Source organism: Hoplias malabaricus, chromosome X2 (assembly GCF_029633855.1).
Source record: "Hoplias malabaricus isolate fHopMal1 chromosome X2, fHopMal1.hap1, whole genome shotgun sequence".
NCBI classification, from domain to species: Eukaryota; Metazoa; Chordata; class Actinopteri; order Characiformes; family Erythrinidae; genus Hoplias; species Hoplias malabaricus.
In genome coordinates this window covers 51,292,623-51,316,966 of record NC_089819.1, presented here as the reverse complement: position 1 = coordinate 51,316,966, position 24,344 = coordinate 51,292,623, and the positions used below count along the sequence as shown (strand labels likewise).

General features: G+C 43.6%; 1 protein-coding gene across 1 annotated transcript in view; it reads left to right on the top strand.

Moving 5' to 3' along the window:
- Window positions 1–23,951, top strand: part of LOC136676487 (very-long-chain 3-oxoacyl-CoA reductase-B-like) — a 28,124-nt gene extending 4,173 nt beyond the window's left edge. The window contains exons 2-11 of the mRNA XM_066653555.1: window positions 6,405–6,451; window positions 7,026–7,101; window positions 10,971–11,078; window positions 11,469–11,533; window positions 13,439–13,483; window positions 14,525–14,559; window positions 15,136–15,217; window positions 20,202–20,267; window positions 20,428–20,577; window positions 22,005–23,951. Coding sequence (XP_066509652.1) covers window positions 6,405–6,451; window positions 7,026–7,101; window positions 10,971–11,078; window positions 11,469–11,533; window positions 13,439–13,483; window positions 14,525–14,559; window positions 15,136–15,217; window positions 20,202–20,267; window positions 20,428–20,577; window positions 22,005–22,112 — 782 coding nt within the window. The 3' untranslated portion in view covers window positions 22,113–23,951. The remainder of the gene's footprint in view (window positions 1–6,404; window positions 6,452–7,025; window positions 7,102–10,970; window positions 11,079–11,468; window positions 11,534–13,438; window positions 13,484–14,524; window positions 14,560–15,135; window positions 15,218–20,201; window positions 20,268–20,427; window positions 20,578–22,004) is intronic.
- The last annotated feature ends 393 nt before the right edge of the window (window positions 23,952–24,344 follow it).

Below are 24,344 nucleotides of genomic sequence, written 5' to 3'. Positions count from 1 at the left end.
ACAGGCGTAGTCTCTCTCTCTCTCTCTCTCTCTCTCTCTCTCTCTCTCTCTCTCTCTGTCTCTGTCTCTGTTCATTCTTGCATTTTGTATCATTAGAATACATTATGCATTAATGCTACTCAGTTACTCATATTTAAGTTAATATAATTTTGGCTGAATAGTTGCAGTGATACCATCAATGCTGTGAAGATATTACATCACTATATTTCACAGCAATATTATGGATAAAGTTCATTCATTCATTCATTCATTCATTATCTGTAACCCTTATCCAATTCAGGGTCGTGGTGGGTCCAGAGCCTACCTGGAATCATTGGGCGCAAGGCAGGAATACACCCTGGAGGGGGCGCCAGTCCTTCACAGGGCAACACAGACAAACACACACATTCACTCACACACTCACACCTACGGACACCTTTAAGTCGCCAGTCCACCTCCCAACGTGTGTTTTTGGACTGTGGGAGGAAACGGGAGCACCCAGAGGAAACCCACGCGGACACAGGGAGAACACACCACACTCCTCACAGACAGTCACCCGGAGGAAACCCACGCGGACACAGGGAGAACACACCACACTCCTCACAGACAGTCACCCGGAGGAAACCCACGCAGACACAGGGTGAACACACCAACAAGAAGCCAGTGTAAAGATATTAACAGAGAGGTAACGTGAGATCGTCTGTTTGATTTAGTAAGTAATCTTGCTGCCGCATTCTGAACCGACTGCAATCGGTCACGAGCAGACGAACTAAGTGAATAGAAAAGACCATTACAGTAATCAATACGAGATGAAATAAATGCATGTATAATCTTCGCTAGTTCTGCACTATAAGGGGTTATTAAACCTCAAATCAGAAATTATAAAATGTCTTAATGTCACATTTTGTGTGTGTATTGATATATAATTAGTACACAAAATTAATGTCTGTTCATCTAAGGCTTAGATTCACTTGTGAGGCGTTTTTATCTGCACTGTTTACAATAAATTAACCTGCTCTGTTTACTTTAGCCTCAGTAAAGCAAAATGCATTGGTACTATGGACTATTTCTGTGTTTCCGTGGTGGTGCAGACTTATACCAGACTTGACATAACTTCAACACAATCTGAATTCAAATGTTAAAAACACGACAGACGCATATACTTTTGGATAAACCCTGCATCGTCTTTCATTGTGCCTTCTTTCACCTTTATTTTCTGTGTATTGATCTTAGTTTCCCTCCGTCTGATTTGAATTCTTATGAATGCTTCATTAATAGATATTTATGAATTGATGTTATGCTACTGTACTGCACACTTGAGCGGCAAAGACATTCACATAGTTCTTCCCCCCCTTTCTGAAAATATCTCGCCTCAGGGAAAACCGAATGCATCTCCTGCTATTTTTAGAGCAGCCAATTTTAAAACCCTCCTTTAGAACAGTGCTGCTGATGTGAGGCAAATAAAGCCATTGAGAGAGGCACGTGGCATCCCATGCTATTTAAAGAAGCGTGTTACTGGGAGTGGGGGCCCAGGGGACCCTTTGAAGCCTCTGCTGCAGCATCCAATGAAGAGTGAGGATCCCGCTCTGCGGACGGAGGGATGTGTGGTTACATAATGCTGCATACAAGGGAACGTCCAAGGGCAGCCAGGGATGTCTCTCTCTCTCTCTTTCTCTCTCTCTCTCTCTGTGTGTGACTCTCTCTCTCTCTCTCTGTGTCTCTGTCTCTTAAAAGTTTTCAGAGTTTGTGATGGGAGGAGTCATAGTGTCAGAGCAGGAAACAGCCCACGTGGACACCGCATGTAAAGAGTGTTTTTTTTTTTTTTTTTTTTTTTTTTTTTTTAAATAGCAATAAGGCTATATTTGTCACAGCCCTGCTTTTACGGAACGGGCTTGGCAGGCATCCGCACAGAATAGAATAGTGCTCCGTTAACACAATGTGGAGACTAGAATAGATTCACTCATCTGCAGTGTTCTGCTTGTTTTTTGGTAGCAATGCAGATTTCTTTTTGATCAAATACTGATCGTCTTTAGTTGGCAATTCAGTCTAAAACCGTGGAGTAATCATTCATTCATTCATTATCTGTAAGCGCTTATCCAGTTCAGGGTCGCGGTGGGTCCAGAGCATACCTGGAATCATTGGGCGCAAGGCGGGAATACACCCGCCAATCCTTCACAGGGCAACACAGACACACACACACATTCACTCACACACTCACACCTACGGACACTTTTGAGTCGCCAATCCACCTACCAATGTGTGTTTTTGGACTGTGGGAGGAAACCGGAGCACCCGGAGGAAACCCACGCAGACACAGGGAGAACACAACAACTCCTCAAAGACAGTCACCCGGAGGAAACCCACGCAGACACAGGGAAAACACAACAACTCCTCACAGACAGTCACCCGGAGCGGGAATTGAACCCACAACCTCCAGGTTCCTGGAGCTGTGTGACTACGACACTACCTGCTGCGCCACCGTGCCGCCCGTGGAGTAATCAAAATGGCAATAAAACATAAAAGCAATCTTTGTCAAATCAGATTTATTTGTAATGCACTTTTAGCAACTAATGCCACAAAGCAGCTTCACATCTTTATAACGTGAATTACACACACTTTACCTGTGTAGAGAGTATTAATGAATATTTAAAAATGTTCTTAGTGTTGGCTGATAGTTGGATATAGACGTAAGGGTGTGTATGTGGTAAAATGTTTCACTACCTCAATATTTTATAACGTCTGTTGTGATTAATCCCACAACAACTGACCAGTGTCTTCTGAAGCTTTTCTGCTCGTCAGAGTTATATAGAGTCTGTGGTAATCAACTTAAGGTGGTAATGCTCCATCTCTACACTCCAGAGGTGATACATAAAGCCAGGGACACCATGGGGATGGAGGCAAGGCCAAGGCCTTCGTGTCTTTGTGTATGGCCTGTCTGCGCAGCGGCACGATGTGTTTGCCCCGGCTGCATCGCTGCGCGGCTGCATTTTTGGTTCGGTGTGATGTCGGGGGGAAAGCAGAGACTCGTTATTATTCAAACGCTGCAGCTGTTCCAGACGAGGCTGCAGTGCTCCCTGGTATTTTTAATCTCTAGTTCTTTTTTTAGCATCGGAATATTTTGCAGCAGCAGCGGCTTGTTCTGCGAGGGGGCGTCCTCACTCGCATAAGATCAGATTTCAGTCGACCACATTCCTGCTTTTCATTCTGTACAGTGAAGTTTCGAAAGAGGAGGAGGTGATGGTGTTTGTATCCACCTGAGGTTCTTCATTCTATTTCAGCTTGTAAACACACACACACACACACACACACACACAGAGTAGTGCGCACAAGTCTGACAGCTTCCTTCATGTGTTTAATTTCAGTCAAAATGCTCACATTCAGTGAAATCTGAGCTCTGTGGAGGCCAGTCTACTGTGCTGAGAATATGACTAGCCTCTTTTATGGTCTATAAATGTCCTTTTCGGTCTATTTCTACCAACTCAGCAGCTCCACATCCTTTCAGACCCCGTATGGAGAGTTGTGCTGGCACAGTGGAAGAATGCTGTATTTACTGGAAGTTTAAAGAAAACTGTATTATATTTACCTTAAATTAGTGTCAACATCATTGTGATGCTTCACTGACCTGTAATAGGCAGAACAGCACCTTTTGTCCTTGCTACTCTGGGCTCAGCACTGCAGAAACAGCACTATGTAACCTTTGGAGGAGGGCAGGAAGCCGCCCAAACCCCCTCCATTCTCCCTGCCCATTGATTGTAAGTACAGTGCTGTAAAAAAAAAATAAAAGGTGTGGAATCGGTGTGAAATACTTTTCTATTATATATTTATCAATAAAATGTAATCAAAACAATCGTCATTATTGGAACGATATATATTTCAAACCTTCCCAAAAACGATGCTTCTCCCAGGCAGCTGTAACACCCAGTTCTTATGGCAGTGTGGAATGCCCTTCTAAATTTAGCTCAGCGAGTTCATAAAATGGTTCAAAGCCAGACACCCCACCCTCTTTCCCCCCTCTGCAGATTCCGCACTGATGTGAATGATGACTCTCCGCATCCTCTCAATGGAAAGGCGGAGGCTTGCAGGGCAGGCCTGGAACCCTGAGTAAAATAAACCTCTCGCTCTCTCTCACACACACACACACACACACACACACACACACACACACACACACACACACACACACACACATGCATGCATGAGAGATGCACTCAAGCCATTTCATTCTGCAGCAGTCTGTCAGTCAACAGAGTGACGCTCGTGGACGTTTAGCGCTGGACTTGCTTTAGCCGTATTCATGGCTACGTTGTGTCCTCTGATACTAGCTTTTCTTCCGTTGAGGCTTTCACCCACTGAGTGTTATTTATTGTGGTCTCTTTTAGAGTAAAGTATTGTTAATGCTTAAAAATAACTGCAAGAAATGTCTCCTTCGCCTCTAACTGTGTGTCGCCCCTCTCACCCCCCCCCCTCCCTCCCCCCAACTATACTCTTCTCTCACTGCTTGCCTTTCACTCTTCCTTTCTATTTTTAGCTGGCCCCAGGATCAGTCCTCACTCGCCCCGCCCTCATGCTGTCTTATTGTTCGTCATCCTCCCTCCCTCTCTCTCTCTCTCTCTCTCTCTCTCTCTCTCTCTCTCTCTCCCCTGATAAACCTGTTTCTATTCTCCTTTTTGATTCCCCCTTTTTTCTTTTGTATCTCTCTCTCTCTCTCTCTCTCTCTGTCTCTCTCTGTCTGTCTGTTTGCTGAGGTAAATCTTTAATCAGTACTGCCTCCTGCAACTTGAGCGATGCCAAGGTCAAGGGTGTTAGCTGTGAAGTCGGTGCCCCAATGCCTGCTTGGTTCTGGTTGTGAATTGTGGTGTTTTCTCGCTCTGTAAACATGATGTGGCCGGGTTCAGGCTTCCTACCTCCCGGTTGATTTTATGAAGAAAGGTGGTTGTGGGACCAAATGGCTTAAAATAGCCACATCGTGTCTCGGTGAACTCATTCACCTCCACCTGCACTTGCTAACAATGCATATCCTGTAAAATGCCTTTGTGGTGTTAATGAATCTATACATTTAGTCAAATAATACAGTTCATTCATCAGAAGGGTTACATTACTGTTGGCTCCCTGTGTGAAAGGTTCTTCTCTGTTGAACTGCAAGTGAGCAGTGAGGTGACGTGTGTGAGTGTGAGTGTGTGTGTGAGTGTGTGTGTACTAGTGAGTGACAGGCGCAGGGTGAGAACCTTCTGCTTTGAAGACCATTCACACTTTCCTCTAAAATGGGCATTGTGTCTCTTCATATCCAAACAGTTGTGAACGTTGTCCCGATAGAAATCTCGTGTTTTAAACACAATAAAAATAATGACCTTATAAATGACCTGTTTGGTCACCTACGGAGGCAGAAATCCAGACTACATTTCCACTTAGATATTCTGTCAATGTCCATTTTGGCTTTTTAAAAATATTCATTCATTCATTATCTGTAACCCTTATCCAGTTCAGGGTCGCAGTGGGTCCAGAGCCTATCTGGAAACATTGGGCGCAAGGCGGGAATACACCCTGGAGGGGGCGCCAGTCCTTCACAGGGCAACACAGACACACACACACATTCACTCACACCTAGGGACACTTTTTGAGTGGCCAATCCACCTACCAACGTGTGTTTTTGGACTGTGGGAGGAAACCGGAGCACCCGGAGGAAACCCACGCAGACACAGGGAGAACACACCACACTCCTCACAGACAGTCACCCGGAGGAAACCCACGCAAACACAGGGAGAACACACCAACTCCTCACAGACAGTCACCCAGAGGAAACCCACGCGGACACAGGGAGAACACACCACACTCCTCACAGACAGTCACCCGGAGGAAACCTATGCGGACACAGGGAGAACACACCAACTCCTCACAGTCAGTCACCTGGAGGAAACTACGCAGACACAGGGAGAACACACCAACTCCTCACAGACAGTCACCCGGAGGAAACCCACGCAGACACAGGGAGAACACACCACACTCCTCACAGATAGTCACCCGGAGGAAACCCACGCAGACACAGGGAGAACACACCACACTCCTCACAGACAGTCACCCGGAGCTGGAATCGAACCCACAACCTCCAGGCCCCTGGAGCTGTGTGACTGCGACACTACATGCTGCGCCACCGTGCCGCCCTTTTTAAACTATTTATTTATTTATTTGGGGACGTGATTATTTCATATTCATTCATTCTACTTCAAAGTTATCCCACATATGCTCTGTGGGTGTGTTACTATTTGGTTGTAATTTATTAAGCGCTGTTCTTGTCTTAATTTACACCACACCCGATCTTCAAGTTGGATGGATGTATTAGTCTTCCATTGTGATTCCTCTGGTGTGCTGCTGTAAGTTAATGCTTTGTTTCCCTTCACTAACATTTACCTTTACCTTCCCCCCTACAGTTGTGACTGGGGCCACTGATGGAATCGGGAAAGCCTACGCGGAGGAGGTAAGATTCCAGGGGTCTTATTCCTTTTTTTTTTTTTTTTTTTCCACAGAAATCACAATGAGTCATCAGTGGCAAAGTCTTAGAAACAGATCAGGGGAGGACTCCAGAGTCAACAGCAAACCTCTCCAGCAGACTCTCCAGCAGGCCGTCAACAGCTCATCAGACCAAGCTCCATCTTCTGAAAACTTTTAGGCTCAGAGTAGTTCCAAGAATATTTTTAGATTTTAATAACCTCTTCATAAAGCACTGGATAGATCCACTTCAGCGCACATGATCATTAGGGTTTCGCTGAAATGATTCTTCTGATGACCTTATTCTTCAAAAGCAACATTAAAATCTTTGATGGGCTTCTGTAAATAATGATGTTAAGTCGTGTGCTGGGGCTTGAATACGGAGGTCAAATGAACTTTTGATGTTTTGTTGATTCCACTCATTGTAGTGCAGTTTATATTTTATTTCATGGAAAAAAAAAAGTTTTATTTCAGCAATAATCAGTGACTGTGTATAAAATGTTTCTTTCCTATAGAAGCTGTGTTCTATTTCCTCTTGTGTTTGTGTGTTTGGTTTTCCTCAGCTCGCTCACAGAGGGTTTTCCATCGTCCTCATCAGTCGTACTCAGGAGAAGCTGGATGAAGTAGCCAAAGCCATCGGTACGTGTCTTTATACCCGAGTCCTTCACTTTAATTCATGGCCATTTCACTCACCCGTCCTGTCTTTTTAACTGTCAGTTTAATAACGTAATACTCCTCCTGAACTCAGACTGTTAAGATGTTTGTTTTTATGTAGTTGTACAGTAGAAGTACTGTAGTAATGGCCTCTGCTTTTCTGGGAGGACTTGTTACTTACGCTACGTTTTAAAACATTACAATTACTGTCTGTGAGGAGTGTGGTGTGTTCTCCCTGTGTCCGCGTGGGTTTCCTCCGGGTGACTTTCTGTGAGGTGTGTGGTGTGTTCTCCCTGTGTCCGTGTGGGTTTCCTCCGGGTGACTGTCTGTGAGGTGTGTGGTGTGTTCTCCCTGTGTCCGCGTGGGTTTCCTCCGGGTGACTGTCTGTGAGGTGTGTGGTGTGTTCTCCCTGTGTCCGCGTGGGTTTCCTCCGGGTGACTGTCTGTGAGGTGTGTGGTGTGTTCTCCCTGTGTCCGCGTGGGTTTCCTCCGGGTGACTGTCTGTGAGGAGTGTGGTGTGTTCTCCCTGTGTCTGCGTGGGTTTCCTCCGGGTGACTGTCTGTGAGGAGTGTGGTGTGTTCTCCCTGTGTCTGCGTGGGTTTCCTCCGGGTGACTGTCTGTGAGGAGTGTGGTGTGTTCTCCCTGTGTCCGCGTGGGTTTCCTCCGGGTGACTGTCTGTGAGGTGTGTGGTGTGTTCTCCCTGTGTCCGCGTGGGTTTCCTCCGGGTGACTGTCTGTGAGGTGTGTGGTGTGTTCTCCCTGTGTCCGCGTGGGTTTCCTCCGGGTGACTGTCTGTGAGGAGTGTGGTGTGTTCTCCCTGTGTCTGCGTGGGTTTCCTCCGGGTGACTGTCTGTGAGGAGTGTGGTGTGTTCTCCCTGTGTCTGCGTGGGTTTCCTCCGGGTGACTGTCTGTGAGGAGTGTGGTGTGTTCTCCCTGTGTCCGCGTGGGTTTCCTCCGGGTGACTGTCTTTGAGGAGTGTGGTGTGTTCTCCCAGTGTCTGCGTGGGTTTCCTCCGGGTGACTGTCTGTGGAGTGTGGTGTGTTCTCCCTGTGTCTGCGTGGGTTTCCTCCGGGTGACTGTCTGTGAGGAGTGTGGTGTGTTCTCCCTGTGTCCGCGTGGGTTTCCTCTGGGTGACTGTCTTTGAGGAGTGTGGTGTGTTCTCCCAGTGTCTGCGTGGGTTTCCTCCGGGTGACTGTCTGTGGAGTGTGGTGTGTTCTCTCCGGTTGCTCTGGTTTCCTCCCACAGTCCAAAAACACACGTTTGTAGGTGAATTGGCGACTCAAAAGTGTCCGTAGGTGTGAGTGAATGTGTGCGTGTGTGTTGCCCTGTGAAGGACTGGCACCCCCTTCAGGGTGTATTCCCACTTTGCGCCCAATGATTCCAGGTAGGCTCTGGACCCACCGCGATCCTGAACTGGATAAGCGCTTACAGATGAATGAATGAATGAATATCATGTCCTGATTTTGGGTGATTAGTTCTAAATCACAAACACCACTCTATCACCCTACACCTCCAACCCCAGTGAAAGCAGTTCTATGGAGCTGTTTGTATCCTACTTGCACAGGGCATGGGGTCCTTAGGCTCATGTGCAGCTGCTCCAACGTGGCCCATTCTGTTTTTAATCATTTCACATTGTCTGGGCTGCATACAAAATATGTGGTTTCCCACAGCGATCTGGAAGTGAAATCCATGAGCACGTTAGCATGTAAAGGACAATATATTTTGATTCATTTTGAAATAATGCTCAGCCCAAATGAACCCCCTGTCACGTTTAACACTGAACGGTTCCACCTCTGTGGGGATACCCCTTTTCCTTTTCAAGCTTTGAAGCCTTAACACAGATGCACAACAGAAGCAGAACAAAGGCTAGTGCTGGTAGGCAGAGTGGAGGAATGTGTGATGGGTTGGGGATGACTGATTTGAACCCCCCTGGATTCTTAGCGCTGTGATTGGCTGATTTTGTGATTTGTGGAGGATGGCATGATTTGGTGCATTCAGTTGTGTGTGTACATGTAAAAATATGCGTTGTTGCTGTGTTGCTCCTGTGTTAGGTGTGTGTGTGTGTGTGTGTGTTTGAGGCTGAATCGTGAGGGGGGGGGGGGTGCGTGTGTGTGTGTGTGAGGCAGCGAGTGTCTCCCTCTGCTGAATGAGTGTGGATGTTAATGGACTGGGCTATTTTTAGCACTGTGCTGAAAGGCAGGCTGTATGCCAGCTGAGTTGCCTGGCTTCTGCTGCAGCTGCAACAAGGAGAGGGACTTATTACAGATGGATGTGCATCCTGGGGAATGTCACGGAGAGGATGAAAGAGAAAATGGACATTTTGTGTCTGCATCAAACCCCCAAAATTTGGCAGATGGTCAAATCAGCACCTCATTTTTTGCCCTATTTCCTCAAATGTGTTGCATTTGATGCATAAAAATCTCATTATTGCGTTTGGAATTAAAGGGAATACTATCCTGTCTCCCAGAACGTGGAAACTAGCATGGTTCTGGATCCTAGAAAAGGATTGGCTGAACAGAACTTTAAGTGTGGGCTGCCCAGGCACCTCCTCGCTCCAGCTCACGTGTACTACATGCGATCTGAGATGAGCGCAGTCAAAGCATGCGCTCCTCAGACGCTTCCACAGGAATAAAAATAGTACTAGCTTTGGAGTGAAGTTATCTGGATAGACGTGGACAATAATAGAGCAATACTAGACGACTTATCTTCAGGGCGTATGGAATAAGAAGTCATCTTTAATTTAGCTGTGTTTCTGCGTTCCAAAGCAGACGTTGAGTATACGACAAGCAAGCAGCTTCATTGTGTCACTTTTAGTGTTTAATTTGTTGTGCCTTTTCTTCTTTTATTGTTTTCTTGAAGCCCGATTTATTCTTCCATCTCCAGTTCTGTTTTATGAATAATTTCATATTTATGTCCTTTAAAAACCCTGGTGTTGAGTGTCACAGTGGAACGATGGGCACAAACATCTTGATTTATTTTTAGGTCTGCAGAAAACTGTTTATTTCTTTGAGACGTTTGTGGTGCTGTACCTGGTTTTTATTTTATTCTGATGGTTGTATATCTGTGAATGTAAAAATGCTGACCTGCGGAAGGCACAGGGCTAGACGTAGCGATGGACGGCGGATCTAATTGGCTCTGTGGTGTGTCTGTGTGAGAGATGCTCCTGCACGTCTCTCTTTGTCTTTCAATGAAGCAGGACGTTGTCTACTGGCGAGAGCCTGTGAACAGAGACTGGTGTCTGTGAATGTAATCTCTCTCACTCCTCTTTCATTCACATCAGCTCTCACTCTCTCGTTTTCTTTCTTTCTTTCTTTTATCCTATAGAGACCTCAAAGACCAAACACAGGGACAACACCGGGTTCAGGCAAAATTCCTGAATCGCATGTTTTCTGCCCCCATTTCCCCACTCATTAGGTTTGTGGAACTGGGGGGGGGGGGGGGGGCTGTCGACGTCATGTAGCGTGTCACCCCATGCTCTGACCACTTCCTGTGTCTGCTCCTATTCTTTTTCTAAAGATGTTTACACTCACACTTTAAATCGTACCATTCACTGCCATTCAGTATATCAATGTATATCAAATATTCTGGTTGCGGTGGTATTCCTCGCATGAGAAGATGTTTGTCCATGCAGAGAGACAAAAGCACACCACGAAAGAGACACTGCATCTTTGTCCTCTGTGCTTCGATGACTCTTGATCTCCCTTCTGACGTCACTAATGTATCAGCCATTGTGCCATATTAGGTTTTTAATAGGACTCTCTATTAAACTGGTTATTTTGCACTGCAACACCTTCATGTTTTATTCATTCATTCATTATATTGGAGCTGTTATTAATTTTCATCTCCTCTTTTGCAGAGAGCAAGTACAAAGTCCAGACCAAAACCATTTCTGCAGACTTTGGGTCAGTGGACATCTATTCCAAGATTGAATCCGGACTTTCTGGCCTTGAAATAGGAATCCTAGGTATTGTGAATATATATCACGCTGCAAAACGCATCGTCTCCAGCCCAAATATGCGATGTTTTTTTTCAGCCTTTCAGCAGTCGTGATGTTATTAAAGTGTCTTGTGTACTGGCTTTGTATCACTAAGGTTTTTGGAACAAAATGTTCTGGGTGTGGACTGTGTAACTGGTTGCTCTTTCTGTAAAGTAGTGGATATTTTGAGTACAGTAGGAGTGATTTCTTTAATGAATGCTGTTTTTGTGCTAGTGTTTGCTGCCCCCTACTGGATGTCACTCAAACATCAGTGAAGTCCATTCACAGAGTAGCGTCTTTGTTGTGTTCTTTGTTTGTTTGTTTGTTATTTTGGTCTGGATGCAGAGTTCACTGTGTTATTTTGGATTTTATTTACAGTTAACAATGTTGGAATGTCCTACTCTTACCCTGAGTTTTTCCTCAACATACCAAACCTCGATCAGGTAAGTCGTGCCCTTCCTTTTGTAATGGCTCATATTTCATTGGGTGTGAAATTTGCTTTAAACTGGAAAACCTCAGATTTTAAGATTTCTATGTAATTTGTAAATAAAGTAATTCAGAGTGATTCATTCACTCACTCGTGTTTAGCAGGCAAAAACTCCTCCACAAGGGGGAGTTATATGATGTTAAATTGCCATAAGGCTTCTAAAGCTGCTTGTCCCCACTTAGCATGGTTAGCAATACCAGTTGATAGGCACACATTATGAAATGTTTTTCACATTAAACAACACAGGAAGACGTTCATATACAGAGGTTGGACAATACTGGGTGTAATACTGCTTTAATGAGACATAAATAGATAGTTACTGCAAAAAAACTGTATAATACTACTACTTTTACACACTTGATATACGGGCAGCCATCTTGGATTTTGAACTCAGGACTAGTGAAAATCCGACATCCGAGTTCCAGCTGGAACACAGCATGAAACTTAAAAGTTTTTGCCTTACAACACCCTGCATATATTCTTCCATTGTGCATTAATATAATAAGGATACATTTATTTAGGCAAATTTTTTATCTCAGATGTATTCAAAACTGTTCTTGGTATGAGACAGTGTATGTAGAAATATTTCATGCAGTCACTTTAAGAGAGCATTTATAGATATTAAATGTGATATTTGGTTTCTATCACCACCTCTCTAAACACTTCTGTGGCAAGTTTCTCTAAGAGGGCACATTTCACTTATATGCATGTCTTAAAGGTGCATTACACTGTTTTATTTTATTTGTTATTTTATTTATTTATATATTTTTAAGTTTGTTCTTAAAGGCTATGCACCAGCTCTATGAAAATGTCAAACAAATAAATACAGTGGAGTTTGAGTTCCTAACTTGTGTTTATTGAGAGTCAGAAAACATGTTATTTCTTACTAATTGAAGGAATAAGGTTTAAAAGACCGTTGGTCCCCCCCCCCCCAACGGTGTTGGGAAACTCTAATAGGCGTCTTGCCTGTGACGTAGATGGTGGACAACAACTCTAGAAGCTGCACTTAATTTAATGTGAAATGAGCAAAAGGTGTGTTGTTTTTGGCTGCAATCATTCAATGTACAGTGGGACATCTGTGCACAAATGGCCCAAAGATCCCAAAATATCCAGAAAATGGACTAAATTTGTCCACTTTAAACGGGCACTTTGGAAAGGACCCTCCGCTCACTCCGTTATCTGTAGCTCATTTCACTGGCGCTTTTCCAACAATATGGGCATGTAAGGACACCAACGAAAGGTGTTCAAGAGCCTCTGTAACATGGAGGTAAACAGGGTAAGGACACTCACTTCGCCTGTTTTAGTTGGTGTTAGTTAACGTTAGCTTGACTCGCTAAACTCGGTGTCTCAGATTATACTCGGCTACGTAGCTGCATTACGGAGGTTTATAGTGTCGGATGAATTCGAGTTCGACTTCGATCACATTTACAAGAATAACGGTACCTCTACATTTGAGTTTAGCTTATTGCTGGGCTATTGTCATGAATGATGTTGGTTATTTAGCTAGATACTGTCATAACAGTCAGTCATAACGGTGTTTTACCGCGGCGTTGTTCAGCTGTTGTCCACCAGTGACGTCACGGTTGCGATCAATAATTTCCGTAGCGAGCTCGGGTTTTTCCGTCAATTTAATAAAATTGTCAGTTTTAAAGCAAATTAAGCTGCTATTTTCATTTTAATTCATACTTATATCTGTCAGTAACTAAAATAATGTGGAATATTCATGGAGGTCCATTAAGTGGCGCTTAGCCTTTAATAAAACAAGTCAGACGGTTCATGTTTTGAACTGTACTAATAATGTCTTGAAGTTGTGTTCCTTCAGTTGGTCCTAAATGAAGACAAATACTGTTCTCATTTACAGTTTATCACCAATATACTCAACATCAACATCACCTCGGTTTGCCAGGTCAGTACTAAATCTATTCATAGTGACCTCAGTAATGATGCCCAGTGGACGGACAGTCCTGCTGCAGATTTTTATATGTACATTCCATCGTTTCAGTTAGGGTCATCAAAGTAGAACTGTCAATATTAAAATAAGGATTGAAACATGAATTATTTTTATATCACAAATAGGGACAATTTCAAACTTCAAGAGCTACAGTTTATTTAGTGTGTTACTCCAGTATTTTCTTAAATAGTTGCTAATTTGAAGACAGCAGCTGTCCTTCACATGGTGTGAAAATCTCATGATGAACTGGACCAATAGAAATGCTCCAAAATTACTATATATATATATCTTCTCTTATTTGTCTCATATTTATACATGGTTTTTATTTGAACAGTGACTATAGTTTTCCTAATTGAAACAGGCATAAAAGTTTTTCATTAAGAACTTACAGAGGCTACTTTGAAGCTGGAGAGACTATATTTTTTTAGCCTGTGCTGCCACCTTCAGGCTCAAAGCAAATGTGTTCAAACATTCCACTAAACACTCATGTCGTAGTTCAAAGAACACCATGTACCCCTCACAAACAAGAACTAATTCAGCTGCAGTCGAGTTAAACGTTTTGCACTGCTGCAGTGTTTATGGGTTGTTCTTTGAGTAGTTCTGAGTATTTAAAAAAGAAAACATAAACAAAAAATAGGGATATATAAGAACATGGTTTAAAAAAAAGCCTTTAAATAATTCTGTGGGAGATGCCTAAGCATTCGCAACAGTGATTTAAATATATTCATCCTGGTAGTATGTTTTTCACCATAGAAATATGCATAATTCCTAAAAATAAAAAGAAACATATCTCCTCACAGCACTGCAGCATGTTTAATCTAACGCTTTCCTTACTGGGAGTATGTTGTATGTATTTTAATGTTATTCACACGTGTACAGCAGTATGTATGTACTTGAAGTAAACAAAACCTGAAGAGACAGAAGATAGATGCCTCATTCTTGACATCTCCTCCTCCTCCTCCTCCTCTTCTTCTTTCTTCCTCCTGTTTACTGTAGATGACTCGTCTGGTGCTGCCCAAGATGTTGGAGAGGTGAGTAATTAACTCCATTGAAGGAATGATTAAGCTTTTGGACGGATGTTGGAAATGACATTTTTCACCACACAGTGATGCACGTCTTTTTGCTGTAAGAAGTGAATTAGATTTTTGATTTATGTTGTTTTATTTATTTATTTGGCTACATGTTCATCACTGAGCCACTAGAGGGCGCTGAAGAACTAGAGACACACTGTGGTTCATTTGTCTAAAAGGACCTGTAGTCCAGTCTCCTTTATGGAAGCCTGTTGCTAACACTGGTCTTTATTATTAGCGCAGATCGAAAACACACATCCCTGAAACTAAGAGAGGAAAATGCACATTCTTAACACAATTCTATTCACTCGGTTTTTCATTTTCATTAAACAGACTGGAGACAGAGAAAACAATGAGGAAATATCCTCAGTGTTTTATTTACATACATTATTATTATGAACGTCACCTTTAAACACTTGGTGAAACTCACTAGTAACTCCCCTATTCACTCAAATGAAATAAAACACTGTACACTGTGCACAGTCAGTGCTTTGCATAAATGTGTTTTAGAGACCTCTGCACCACCTTTCATTTCAGGTCTAAAGGCTTGATCTTGAACATTTCTTCGGCGAGTGGCATGTACCCTGTTCCTCTCCTCACTCTCTACTCTGCTTCTAAGGTAAGTGTACCCAGTCTCTCCCATTCTCTATTCCAGTGGTTCCCAACCTTTTATCAGTCATGGCACACTTCTAACAAAGAGAAAAAATATCCCAAGGCACACACATGTAAACAACCTATGGCCTGGGCTTGTTTAGATGAACGTAGATGTGGTACGACTGGCTGGGACTGAGGACAAACACACACACACTTCTTAATCAGCTGCTCTAAGTCGTTCTGTCTTTGCTTTTAATGCAAGTCAGACTTGAGACACTGAGCAACACTGAGACTGCACTATTTGCGATGGCTGGGTGCTCTTTCGCAGCTGTCAACCAAAAACTGACCAGTGGAAGGTCACTGAATTTTATGTTTAAGCCACAAAAATGTGCAGGTCAGATATGTTCACGACACCTTTCCTGCGGCTCTAGCGACTCTTTTTCTAGTTTTATCACTTCTGACTTCTCTACTGATTACACTCAGATTTATTCTGAAGCGTCCACTCGTTTGTGTTTGGGCTTTTGGAAATAATCCAAATTAAATGAAAGATTATTTTACATTCATCCCAAATAGAGATTCAGAGCCATCATAATTCTACATTTGCATTTCACAGTAACCGAAAGTCTTTTCATAGTGACCGTGAACGTCCGATTAAAGATGAATAGTTTAGCTTTAAAAAGGGGTCTCGCACTGGGTCTGTCTTTAAAGAGTTTGTGCGTTCTCCCTTTTGTTGATTAATTTCTTTGCTGCAAGAGGGGGCTGCTGTATTGGAGCCAAGGCCGTCCGAAGTTAAAAATCACAGCGTATGTATAATGCCTAATACATATTGGGTGATAGTGATTTGAGCAGATTTCAGATTTCTTACCATGGAATCGTACAATTTAATTAAACCATGCATGTCAGAAATTTTCCTGGCTCACCTTCCCTGCTCGGGCTCACGGGTTGAAAAACACTGCTCTGTTCATTCCTTCATTGTGCCACGTGAAACACACCTTCCTTTCCTTTGTTGATCAGAAAAAGAATTTGATTAATTGTCCCATAGTTTATAATAAATAAAGAAAAATGTGCACAACTTTTACTATTTGGGTGTAATTAATACAATGATGGCATGTTCATTAATAACATGTATAATAACACCGTTAATGTACATTCATTTATTTACGGAGAATTCTCAGACTGCTGCACACTTCACAGTATCCTTCATTATTAAATATGAAAAAAGGGAAAGGCATAAATAATCAGTCATGGAACTGAAAAAAAAATCATAAATCCCTGTATCCTTTGAGATTGTGTTTTTGAAACTCTCGTTAATTAAACTGATGTAAGCTCAGTTCATACAACTTGGCTGCAAGAGACATAATAAACAGCCATATTTTAAACTGTATAATCAAACTTTTTATATTATGAAAACGTTTGAAATATATTAAACAAAGAAATATAATAATAATAATGATGGTGATGATGATAATTAGGGAGTGTCGCAGTCACACAGCTCCAGGGACCTGGAGGTTGTGGGTTCGAGTCCCGCTCCGGGTGACTGTCTGTGAGGAGTGTGGTGTGTTCTCCCTGTGTCTGCGTGGGTTTCCTCCGGGTGACTGTCTGTGAGGAGTGTGATGTGTTCTCCCTGTGTCTGCATGGGTTTCCTCTGAGTGACTGTCTGTGAGGAGTGTGGTATGTTCTCCCTGTGTCCGTGTGGGTCTCTTCCGGGTGACTGTCTGTGAGGAGTGTGGTGTGTTCTCCCTGTGTCTGCGTGGGTTTCCTCCGGGTGACTGTCTGTGAGGAGTGTGATGTGTTCACCCTGTGTCTGCGTGGGTTTCCTCTGAGTGACTGTCTGTGAGTAGAGTGGTGTGTTCTCCCTGTGTCTGCGTGGGTTTCCTCTGAGTGACTGTCTGTGAGGAGTGTGGTGTGTTCTCCCTGTGTCCGTGTGGGTTTCCTCCGGGTGACTGTCTGTGAGGAGTGTGGTGTGTTCTCTCTGTGTCTGCGTGGGTTTCCTCTGGGTGACTGGCTGTGAGAAGTGTGGTGTGTTCTCCCTGTGTCTGCGTGGGTTTCCTCTGGGTGACTGTCTGTGAGGAGTGTGGTGTGTTCTCCCTGTGTCTGCGTGGGTTTCCTCTGGGTGACTGTCTGTGAGGAGTGTGGTGTGTTCTCCCTGTGTCTGCGTGGGTTTCCTCTGGGTGACTGTCTGTGAGGAGTGTGGTGTGTTCTCTCTGTGTCTGCGTGGGTTTCCTCTGGGTGACTGGCTGTGAGAAGTGTGGTGTGTTCTCCCTGTGTCTGCGTGGGTTTCCTCTGGGTGACTGTCTGTGAGGAGTGTGGTGTGTTCTCCCTGTGTCTGCGTGGGTTTCCTCCGGGTGACTGTCTGTGAGGAGTGTGGTGTGTTCTTTCTGTGTCCGCATGGGTTTCCTCCGGGTGACTGTTTGTGAGGAGTGTGGTGTGTTCTCCATGTGTCTGCGTGGGTTTCCTCCGGGTGCTCCGGTTTCCTCCCACAGTCCAGAAACACATGTTGGTAGGTGAATTGGCAGCTCAAAAGTGTCCATTAGTGTGAGTGAATGTGTGAGTGTGTGTCGCCCGGTGAAGGACTGGCGCCCCGTCCAGGGTGTGTTCCCACCTTGCGCCCAGTGATTCCAGGTAGGCTCCGGACCCACCGCAACCCTGAATTGGATAAGCGGTTTCAGACAATAAATGAATGAATAAAAATGGGGGGTAAAAGCACATCTCACTGGTTGGCTGGAGATTGGCAGGGAAACATCCCTGAAATCAGTAAAGAGTAAACCAGGCCCAGAGCTGTAGCAGTAAAACGTTTTTGGCATTCTAAGTAATTTAACTCAATTTATTGGTGAATTACAAGACTCTTTCTTTCCGAGTTAAATCAAGCATGTTACAGCAGGGAATACACAACACAGTGCACAGGTGAGAGTTAGTTTCAAAGACTACAATTAAAATCTCTGCTGCTATGTTCTTGTCTTGATAAAGTAATGTTTATGCTTCTCGCTTAAGACTATTTCAAAATATACAAATTTAAAAAAAGGGAAACTCCGTTCTGTAAATATATCCAATTCCTACAATCTTGGTGGAATCTAAAGCACCTTTTACAGCTGACACTTGTCGGAATAAGCTTTAGTAAATGTTATTTGTGTTTATGCCACATGCCATGAAGGGCCTATATAGCTGCCATGAAGTCTCAAGAACAATAACCTACAGTAAGAGGCTGTCAAATCCAGACCGCCTTTAACGCAGCTCTGAACACTAGATGACTGGCTCTGCCTCAGATTCAGTCAAATCTGCAGCAGTGAAACACTACAGAGAGCCACCGTGTCTCTTCATGTTGTATCTTAGCAACACATACGCAACCTGTGATGTCATCGCGCCGTCCCAGTCGCTGCTTTTGTGAAGGAACTTGGTGCCCTGGCACTCGCTCATATTCACACTTCACTCGCAGCAAAGACAGAGTGTGGTCTGGGAGTTAGTCTTGACGACTGTGGAGAATGAAACAGAATAACAGCGAAAAAGAGAAATGGTCCACAGTAGACTGGACCTCATGAATGCTTTATTCCCATCAGTGGGTCTGGTTCTTTTTGCCTGTATCTTTTGAAAGTCTCCTTCCTTTTCACGACGACTCCTTTGCATTTCTTTCTCTTAAAGCCAACAAGTCACACGGTCTTTAGTCTCGTTCACTGCTAGGTTGATTTGTTTTACAAAGTGCCTCTTGATGCAAGGAACAATACACTGCTTTGGTTTAGTTCTGAAATGTCTTTTAACCCCTTCTAACCATTTAAAATGAATTGAAAAAGTTTAATTTGTGGGATTTTAGTACCACATTGTAGGCCTATGTCATTTTTCTCCATAATGGAAGTAAATGGAACCTGAGACGATTGAATAATTGAGACATACAGGGGTTAGACAATGAAACTGAAACACCTGTCATTGTAGTGTGGGAGGTTTCATGGCTAAATTGGAGCAGCCTGGTGGACAATCTTCATTAACTCCACACTGCACCAGTAAGACCATGTGCATCCAATGGTTCAAACATTGTGTCCTGAAGGCGGTGCCGTGTATCAGGACGACAACGCACCAATACACCCAGCAAGACTGGTGAAAGACTGGTTTGAGGAACATGAAAGTGAAGTTGAACATCTCCCATGGCCTGCACAGTCACCAGATCTAAATATTATTGAGCCACTTTGTGGTGTTTTGGAGAAGCGAGTCAGGAAACGTTTTCCTCCACCAGCATCACGTAGAGACCTGGCCACTATCCTGCAAGAAGAATGGCTTCAAATCCCTCTGACCACTGTGCAGGACTTGTGTATGTCATTCCCAAGACCAACTGACGCTGTATCGGCCGCAAAAGGAGGCCCTACACCGTACTAATAAATTATTGTCGTCTAAAACCAGGCGTTTCAGTGTCATTGTCCAACCCCTGTATGAACAGGAGAATCTGTTTTTTAAATCTGAATCCTGATGGAGGACAAGAGGTGAAATCCAGGGAGGAGATGGGGGCGAGGAGCCTGTACTGTGACAGTTTAGACTTTATCACGAGAGAAATATAGAAACAGAAAAGCACAACATTTTGAAAGTGATGTTTGTAATGGAGGGTCTTCTTGAGTATTGCGTTTCACACAGTCGTGTTGGTGCTCTGGCTGTGCGCTGGTGATCAATTCTTCTACAAGAAACACAACTATATTGGAACGTGAAGCTTCTGAATAGGAAGCTGCCTTCAGTCGAGTCCTGAGTGCAGGCGGCGCCTCACAAGACAATTTTCATTCCAATGATTAGGCACTTGATACAAGGTCCTTGTGTTTTTGTAAAAGACACAAAGCACAGTCTTTACAAAGTGCCTCATAGAGCTCCCTCTTTATAAATCACTTCCTGCTCTCCATCTGCAGTTCACGCATTGATGCGATGGCATCTGTAAACATATTGTGGGAGCTGTTGTATTTGAAAAAGGAGTTTATTTGTGCTGAAAGCTTTTGCAGTACTGAGTGACCAAAAAAACACATGCGATTACTTCTCCCCAGGCTTTTGTGGACTACTTCTCTCGTGGACTTGATGCTGAGTACAGGAACAAAGGCATCATCATCCAGGTAAGAGAAAGATCCAAAGAAATTGTAAATAATTACATATATAAAGAAGAAAGATTAAATGAAGTTAGATTAGGGTTTGTTTCTTCTGTGTTTGTTAGCTGCTGAAAATCTGGATTTCTTTCACTGCACTGTTTACGATGAAATCTTATTTTTTTTAAAGAGTGTGCTGCCTTTTTACGTGACAACCAAGCTGAGTAAAATCAAGAAAGCCTCTCTGGACATTCCCACTCCTGAGCGCTATGTGGCTGCCCAGCTGAACACTGTCGGACTCCAGAGCCAGACCAATGGCTACCTGCCGCACGCCATCATGGTGAGGACTTTAGTGTCATTAAACGTCCACCGCAGCGTTCACAGAAGTATAAGTAAACGCTAGTCATCTAAGCGACTGCCCGTGTTGTTTCCAGTATTGACAGGCTGTGCTCAAATCTGGGGCGTATCGATCATTAGCTTCTAATGTTAGTGGATTAAAGTGGATTATTAGCTTCTGTTTTTCATTTCAGGATTTTAGCTCTTGCCCTCTTTTGAGTCCACTTTGTAATAATTGGGTTTCAGTGGATGGAATGTTTGTACAGTCTCTGAATAGAATAGGCTTGCACAATGTCTTTTGTTAAATGAAGTAGTGACATTGGACTTCTTACAGCTGAGGTTACAGAAAGCTGTGATATGAAAATAAATCATGATGTAGAATCACTGTTCCAGACGAGTATTCACTGGATGTTCTAGTGAGTCAAGGTTTTTGTGTAGTCCAACATCACTAAGATGTTTTGAGTGTGTCAAAGCTTAAATGGCTCTGCTGAAACATTTTGAAAAAGTGGCAATGAAGTTTTAGCAATAAGGTGATAAGATTAGCAGCAGGTAGGTGTCGCAGTCACACAGCTCCAGGGGCCTGGAGGTTGTGGGTTCGATTCCCGCTCTGGGTGACTGTCTGTGAGGAGTGTGGTGTGTTCTCCCTGTGTCTGTGTGGTTTTCCTCCGGGTGACTGTCTGTGAGGAGTGTGGTGTGTTCTCCCTGTGTCTGCGTGGGTTTCCTCCGGGTGACTGTCTGTGAGGAGTGTGGTGTGTTCTCCCTGTGTCTGTGTGGGTTTCCTCCGGGTGACTGTCTGTGAGGAGTGTGGTGTGTTCTCCCTGTGTCTGGGTGGGTTTCCTGCGGGTGACTGTCTGTGAGGAGTGTGGTGTGTTCTCCCTGTGTCTGCGTGGGTTTCCTCCGGGTGACTGTCTGTGAGGAGTTGGTGTGTTCTCCCTGTGTCTGCGTGGGTTTCCTCCGGGTGCTCTGGTGTCCTCCCACAGTCCAAAAACACACGTTGGTCGGTGGATTGGCGACTCAAAAGTGGTCGAGGGAGGGAGGGAGTGAGATAGATGGATAGATAGATGCATCAAAACCCACCCACCCACCCTGTGAAGGACTGCCGCCCCCTCCAGGGTGTATTCCCGCCTTGTGCCCAATGATTCCATGTAGGCTCTGGACCCACCGCGACCCTGAATTGAATAAGCGCTTACAGATAATGAATGAATGATAAGTTTATGATAATAACATGTTAATGTTGGGAAAAAAAAGTGGTGTAGTTGGTCATATTTTAAATTACACAGATTCCCTTCACAGTAATTCACAATAATTCATCTGTGGAAAAGAGGAAACCCACACAAGCAGGAATTTACACATGATGTATTAATCTTAAATTCTGTAATCAAATCAACCTATCAAGCTGGTCACACTGCACTGTGATTGTGATTGCTGTAGGGTTGGGTGACCACTGCCTTGCTCCCTTCAAGACTCCTCAGCAAGATCATGATGAACATGGGCCTGTCTCAGCGAACGCGCTACCTGAAGAAACAGAAGCAGGGCTAATAAAAGCGGAAGAGAAGGATGGATGGACGAAAGAGAGGAAAGGAATTTGAGACCAACCTCAGATCGCATTAAACTTTTTCTCCTTTCAGCGTTCTGCACAAAGAGCAGCCCCACTACCCTGCTCCTGATGGGACCGCTCATTTGTTGATAGCTTGAATTTACCGCAGCCTGACATAAGGCACCATCACTTTTTTCAGTATTGTTGCTAACACAATCAACATCTGCTGCATTTGTTCCTACATTTCTAACCAACCTTTCTGAGGGAAGAGTATTAAAGGAGGCTGGTGGGCCTGTAACACTCTAAAACAACATTTACTCGTTGGCAGTGCTTAATTTTCCAGATGCAGACACAGTCTAATTATAATGCCAGTCTTGATCGTCCATGCTTCTTTGTAGTTTTTTATTTTTTTTAAACAAATCCTGGGGGGCCGAAGCATTTCATGTTAAGTGATTTCAATAAGGATAACACACCTGATTCAACCTGATGATTAAGTGATAAACTGGATTAGGTGTGGTACAGCTGGATCCCCCGTGCTCTGCAGTGCTGAGTCTAAAAAGACTGACCTAGATTCAGGCTTAAATTGCCTCCAGGGAACTGCCCTTTATATTCTAGTACTGGTTCCCTGACAAGTTTTATTTGCATGAGTGTCATATCTTAGACATGGATGGAATGTAAAGTACAGAACCATGCAGAAGTTTGAGGCTACACCGCTCATTTAATGTCCATTTCATTTAACGTATCCATTACTGATAACTGCGGCATTGGTCACAGAAACACATTTAACAGGGTTAAAAACAAACAATTAAATACGGTATTAAAAGTGCCCACCAATTGCCTTTATTACGTGTCCCTCCTGTTCAAACGATGGTCTTCAATTCAGCGATGTTTAGCTCTGCCCTCTGGGGTGATCAGTCCATCATTTCGGGAATTATTTGAAGTTTTTTATACATTTATATATTTTATTTTGGTCTCGTTCCATTTCTCAGTAAGGGCTTATAGACAGCGCCACATACTTTCAGACTCATTATTCCGCCCAGATCTGTGGCAGGAGTGGAGCTGATTATCTCTTAAATAAAGATCAATATATGGTCTGTTCAAAAAATATCTCCTGATTTAAAAAAAAGTAAAATTGCTCAAATTTAGTGGCTGTTTTGACTCAAAATTTATTAAATGGTGGTGTTCTATTTTACAGTGCAGCGCACAAGTCAAACCTATCTTTCATGTTGTTTTTCATTGATTTTTGTATATTTTTTTCTCTATAAATGCTCTAGGTAGATGGGTAAGTAGATGGATCAAAGCGTTTATTCCTTTTTGCCCAAATATCAGTGGTCCTTTGAAGAAACCTCTTTCATTTCAGTGACTTTAGTCTACATTCCCTCCTTAGATTCATAGCATGAACTATGGTTAGCATGAACCACAGGGTCTCACTGGCTCCTTGCAAAAATGTGTCTGAACTGTTTAATGGACATTTATATGAGGTTTATATTGGGCAGATTTGCATTGCACTAATTGTGTGTGATTATAACTTTATAACTGAATCTGATGGTGGTACTGTGAGTAGGTTTGGAGTAATAGCACAGTTGATACATACATTCCCTCTCTCTTGCTTGTGAGAACACCCCTGAATCGATGCTTTGTCAAACAGGTGGTGCTGGACTGGAACAAAACTGCATTTATTGTCAGCCTCTTTTGTGTTTCCAGTGTACTGGATTGGATCAGGCCTTTTGTTTAAAACAGTGAGAACAACAGCGGCACTTCAGCAGGCACAGGATGAAATGAACTGTGATCCAATGTCTGTCTTGTGAATTTCAAACTTACTCTGCTTGCAACAATAAATGGAATGCTTTCTCATAGCTGTTGCCTGATGCGAGCCTTGTTTTCTTTACAACAGAGATCAGAACTGAAAGACAACACAAGGGAACACACGTCAGCAAAGAGCTCACAGAGGATGAGCGAGCCTGGCTTACTGCAGGAGAGAGAAAGGGGGAGAGAGCAGAGGGGCAGATCTGTGTCAGAGAGGAAAGCAGATGGGACAGCATGGGCTGCCAGATATCACATCCAAAACTGCTCATGGCAGTCAAAGATTTAGTATTTTCCCTGATTCAACTCCTTCACTAATTAACAAGTCCATCATGAGCTGAATCAGGCATTTCAGAGGAAGGGAAACTCTAAACGGGGGTAATGGGGTCACTCCGGATTTGGGTCGAAATCCTTGTACTGTGAAGCTGAGT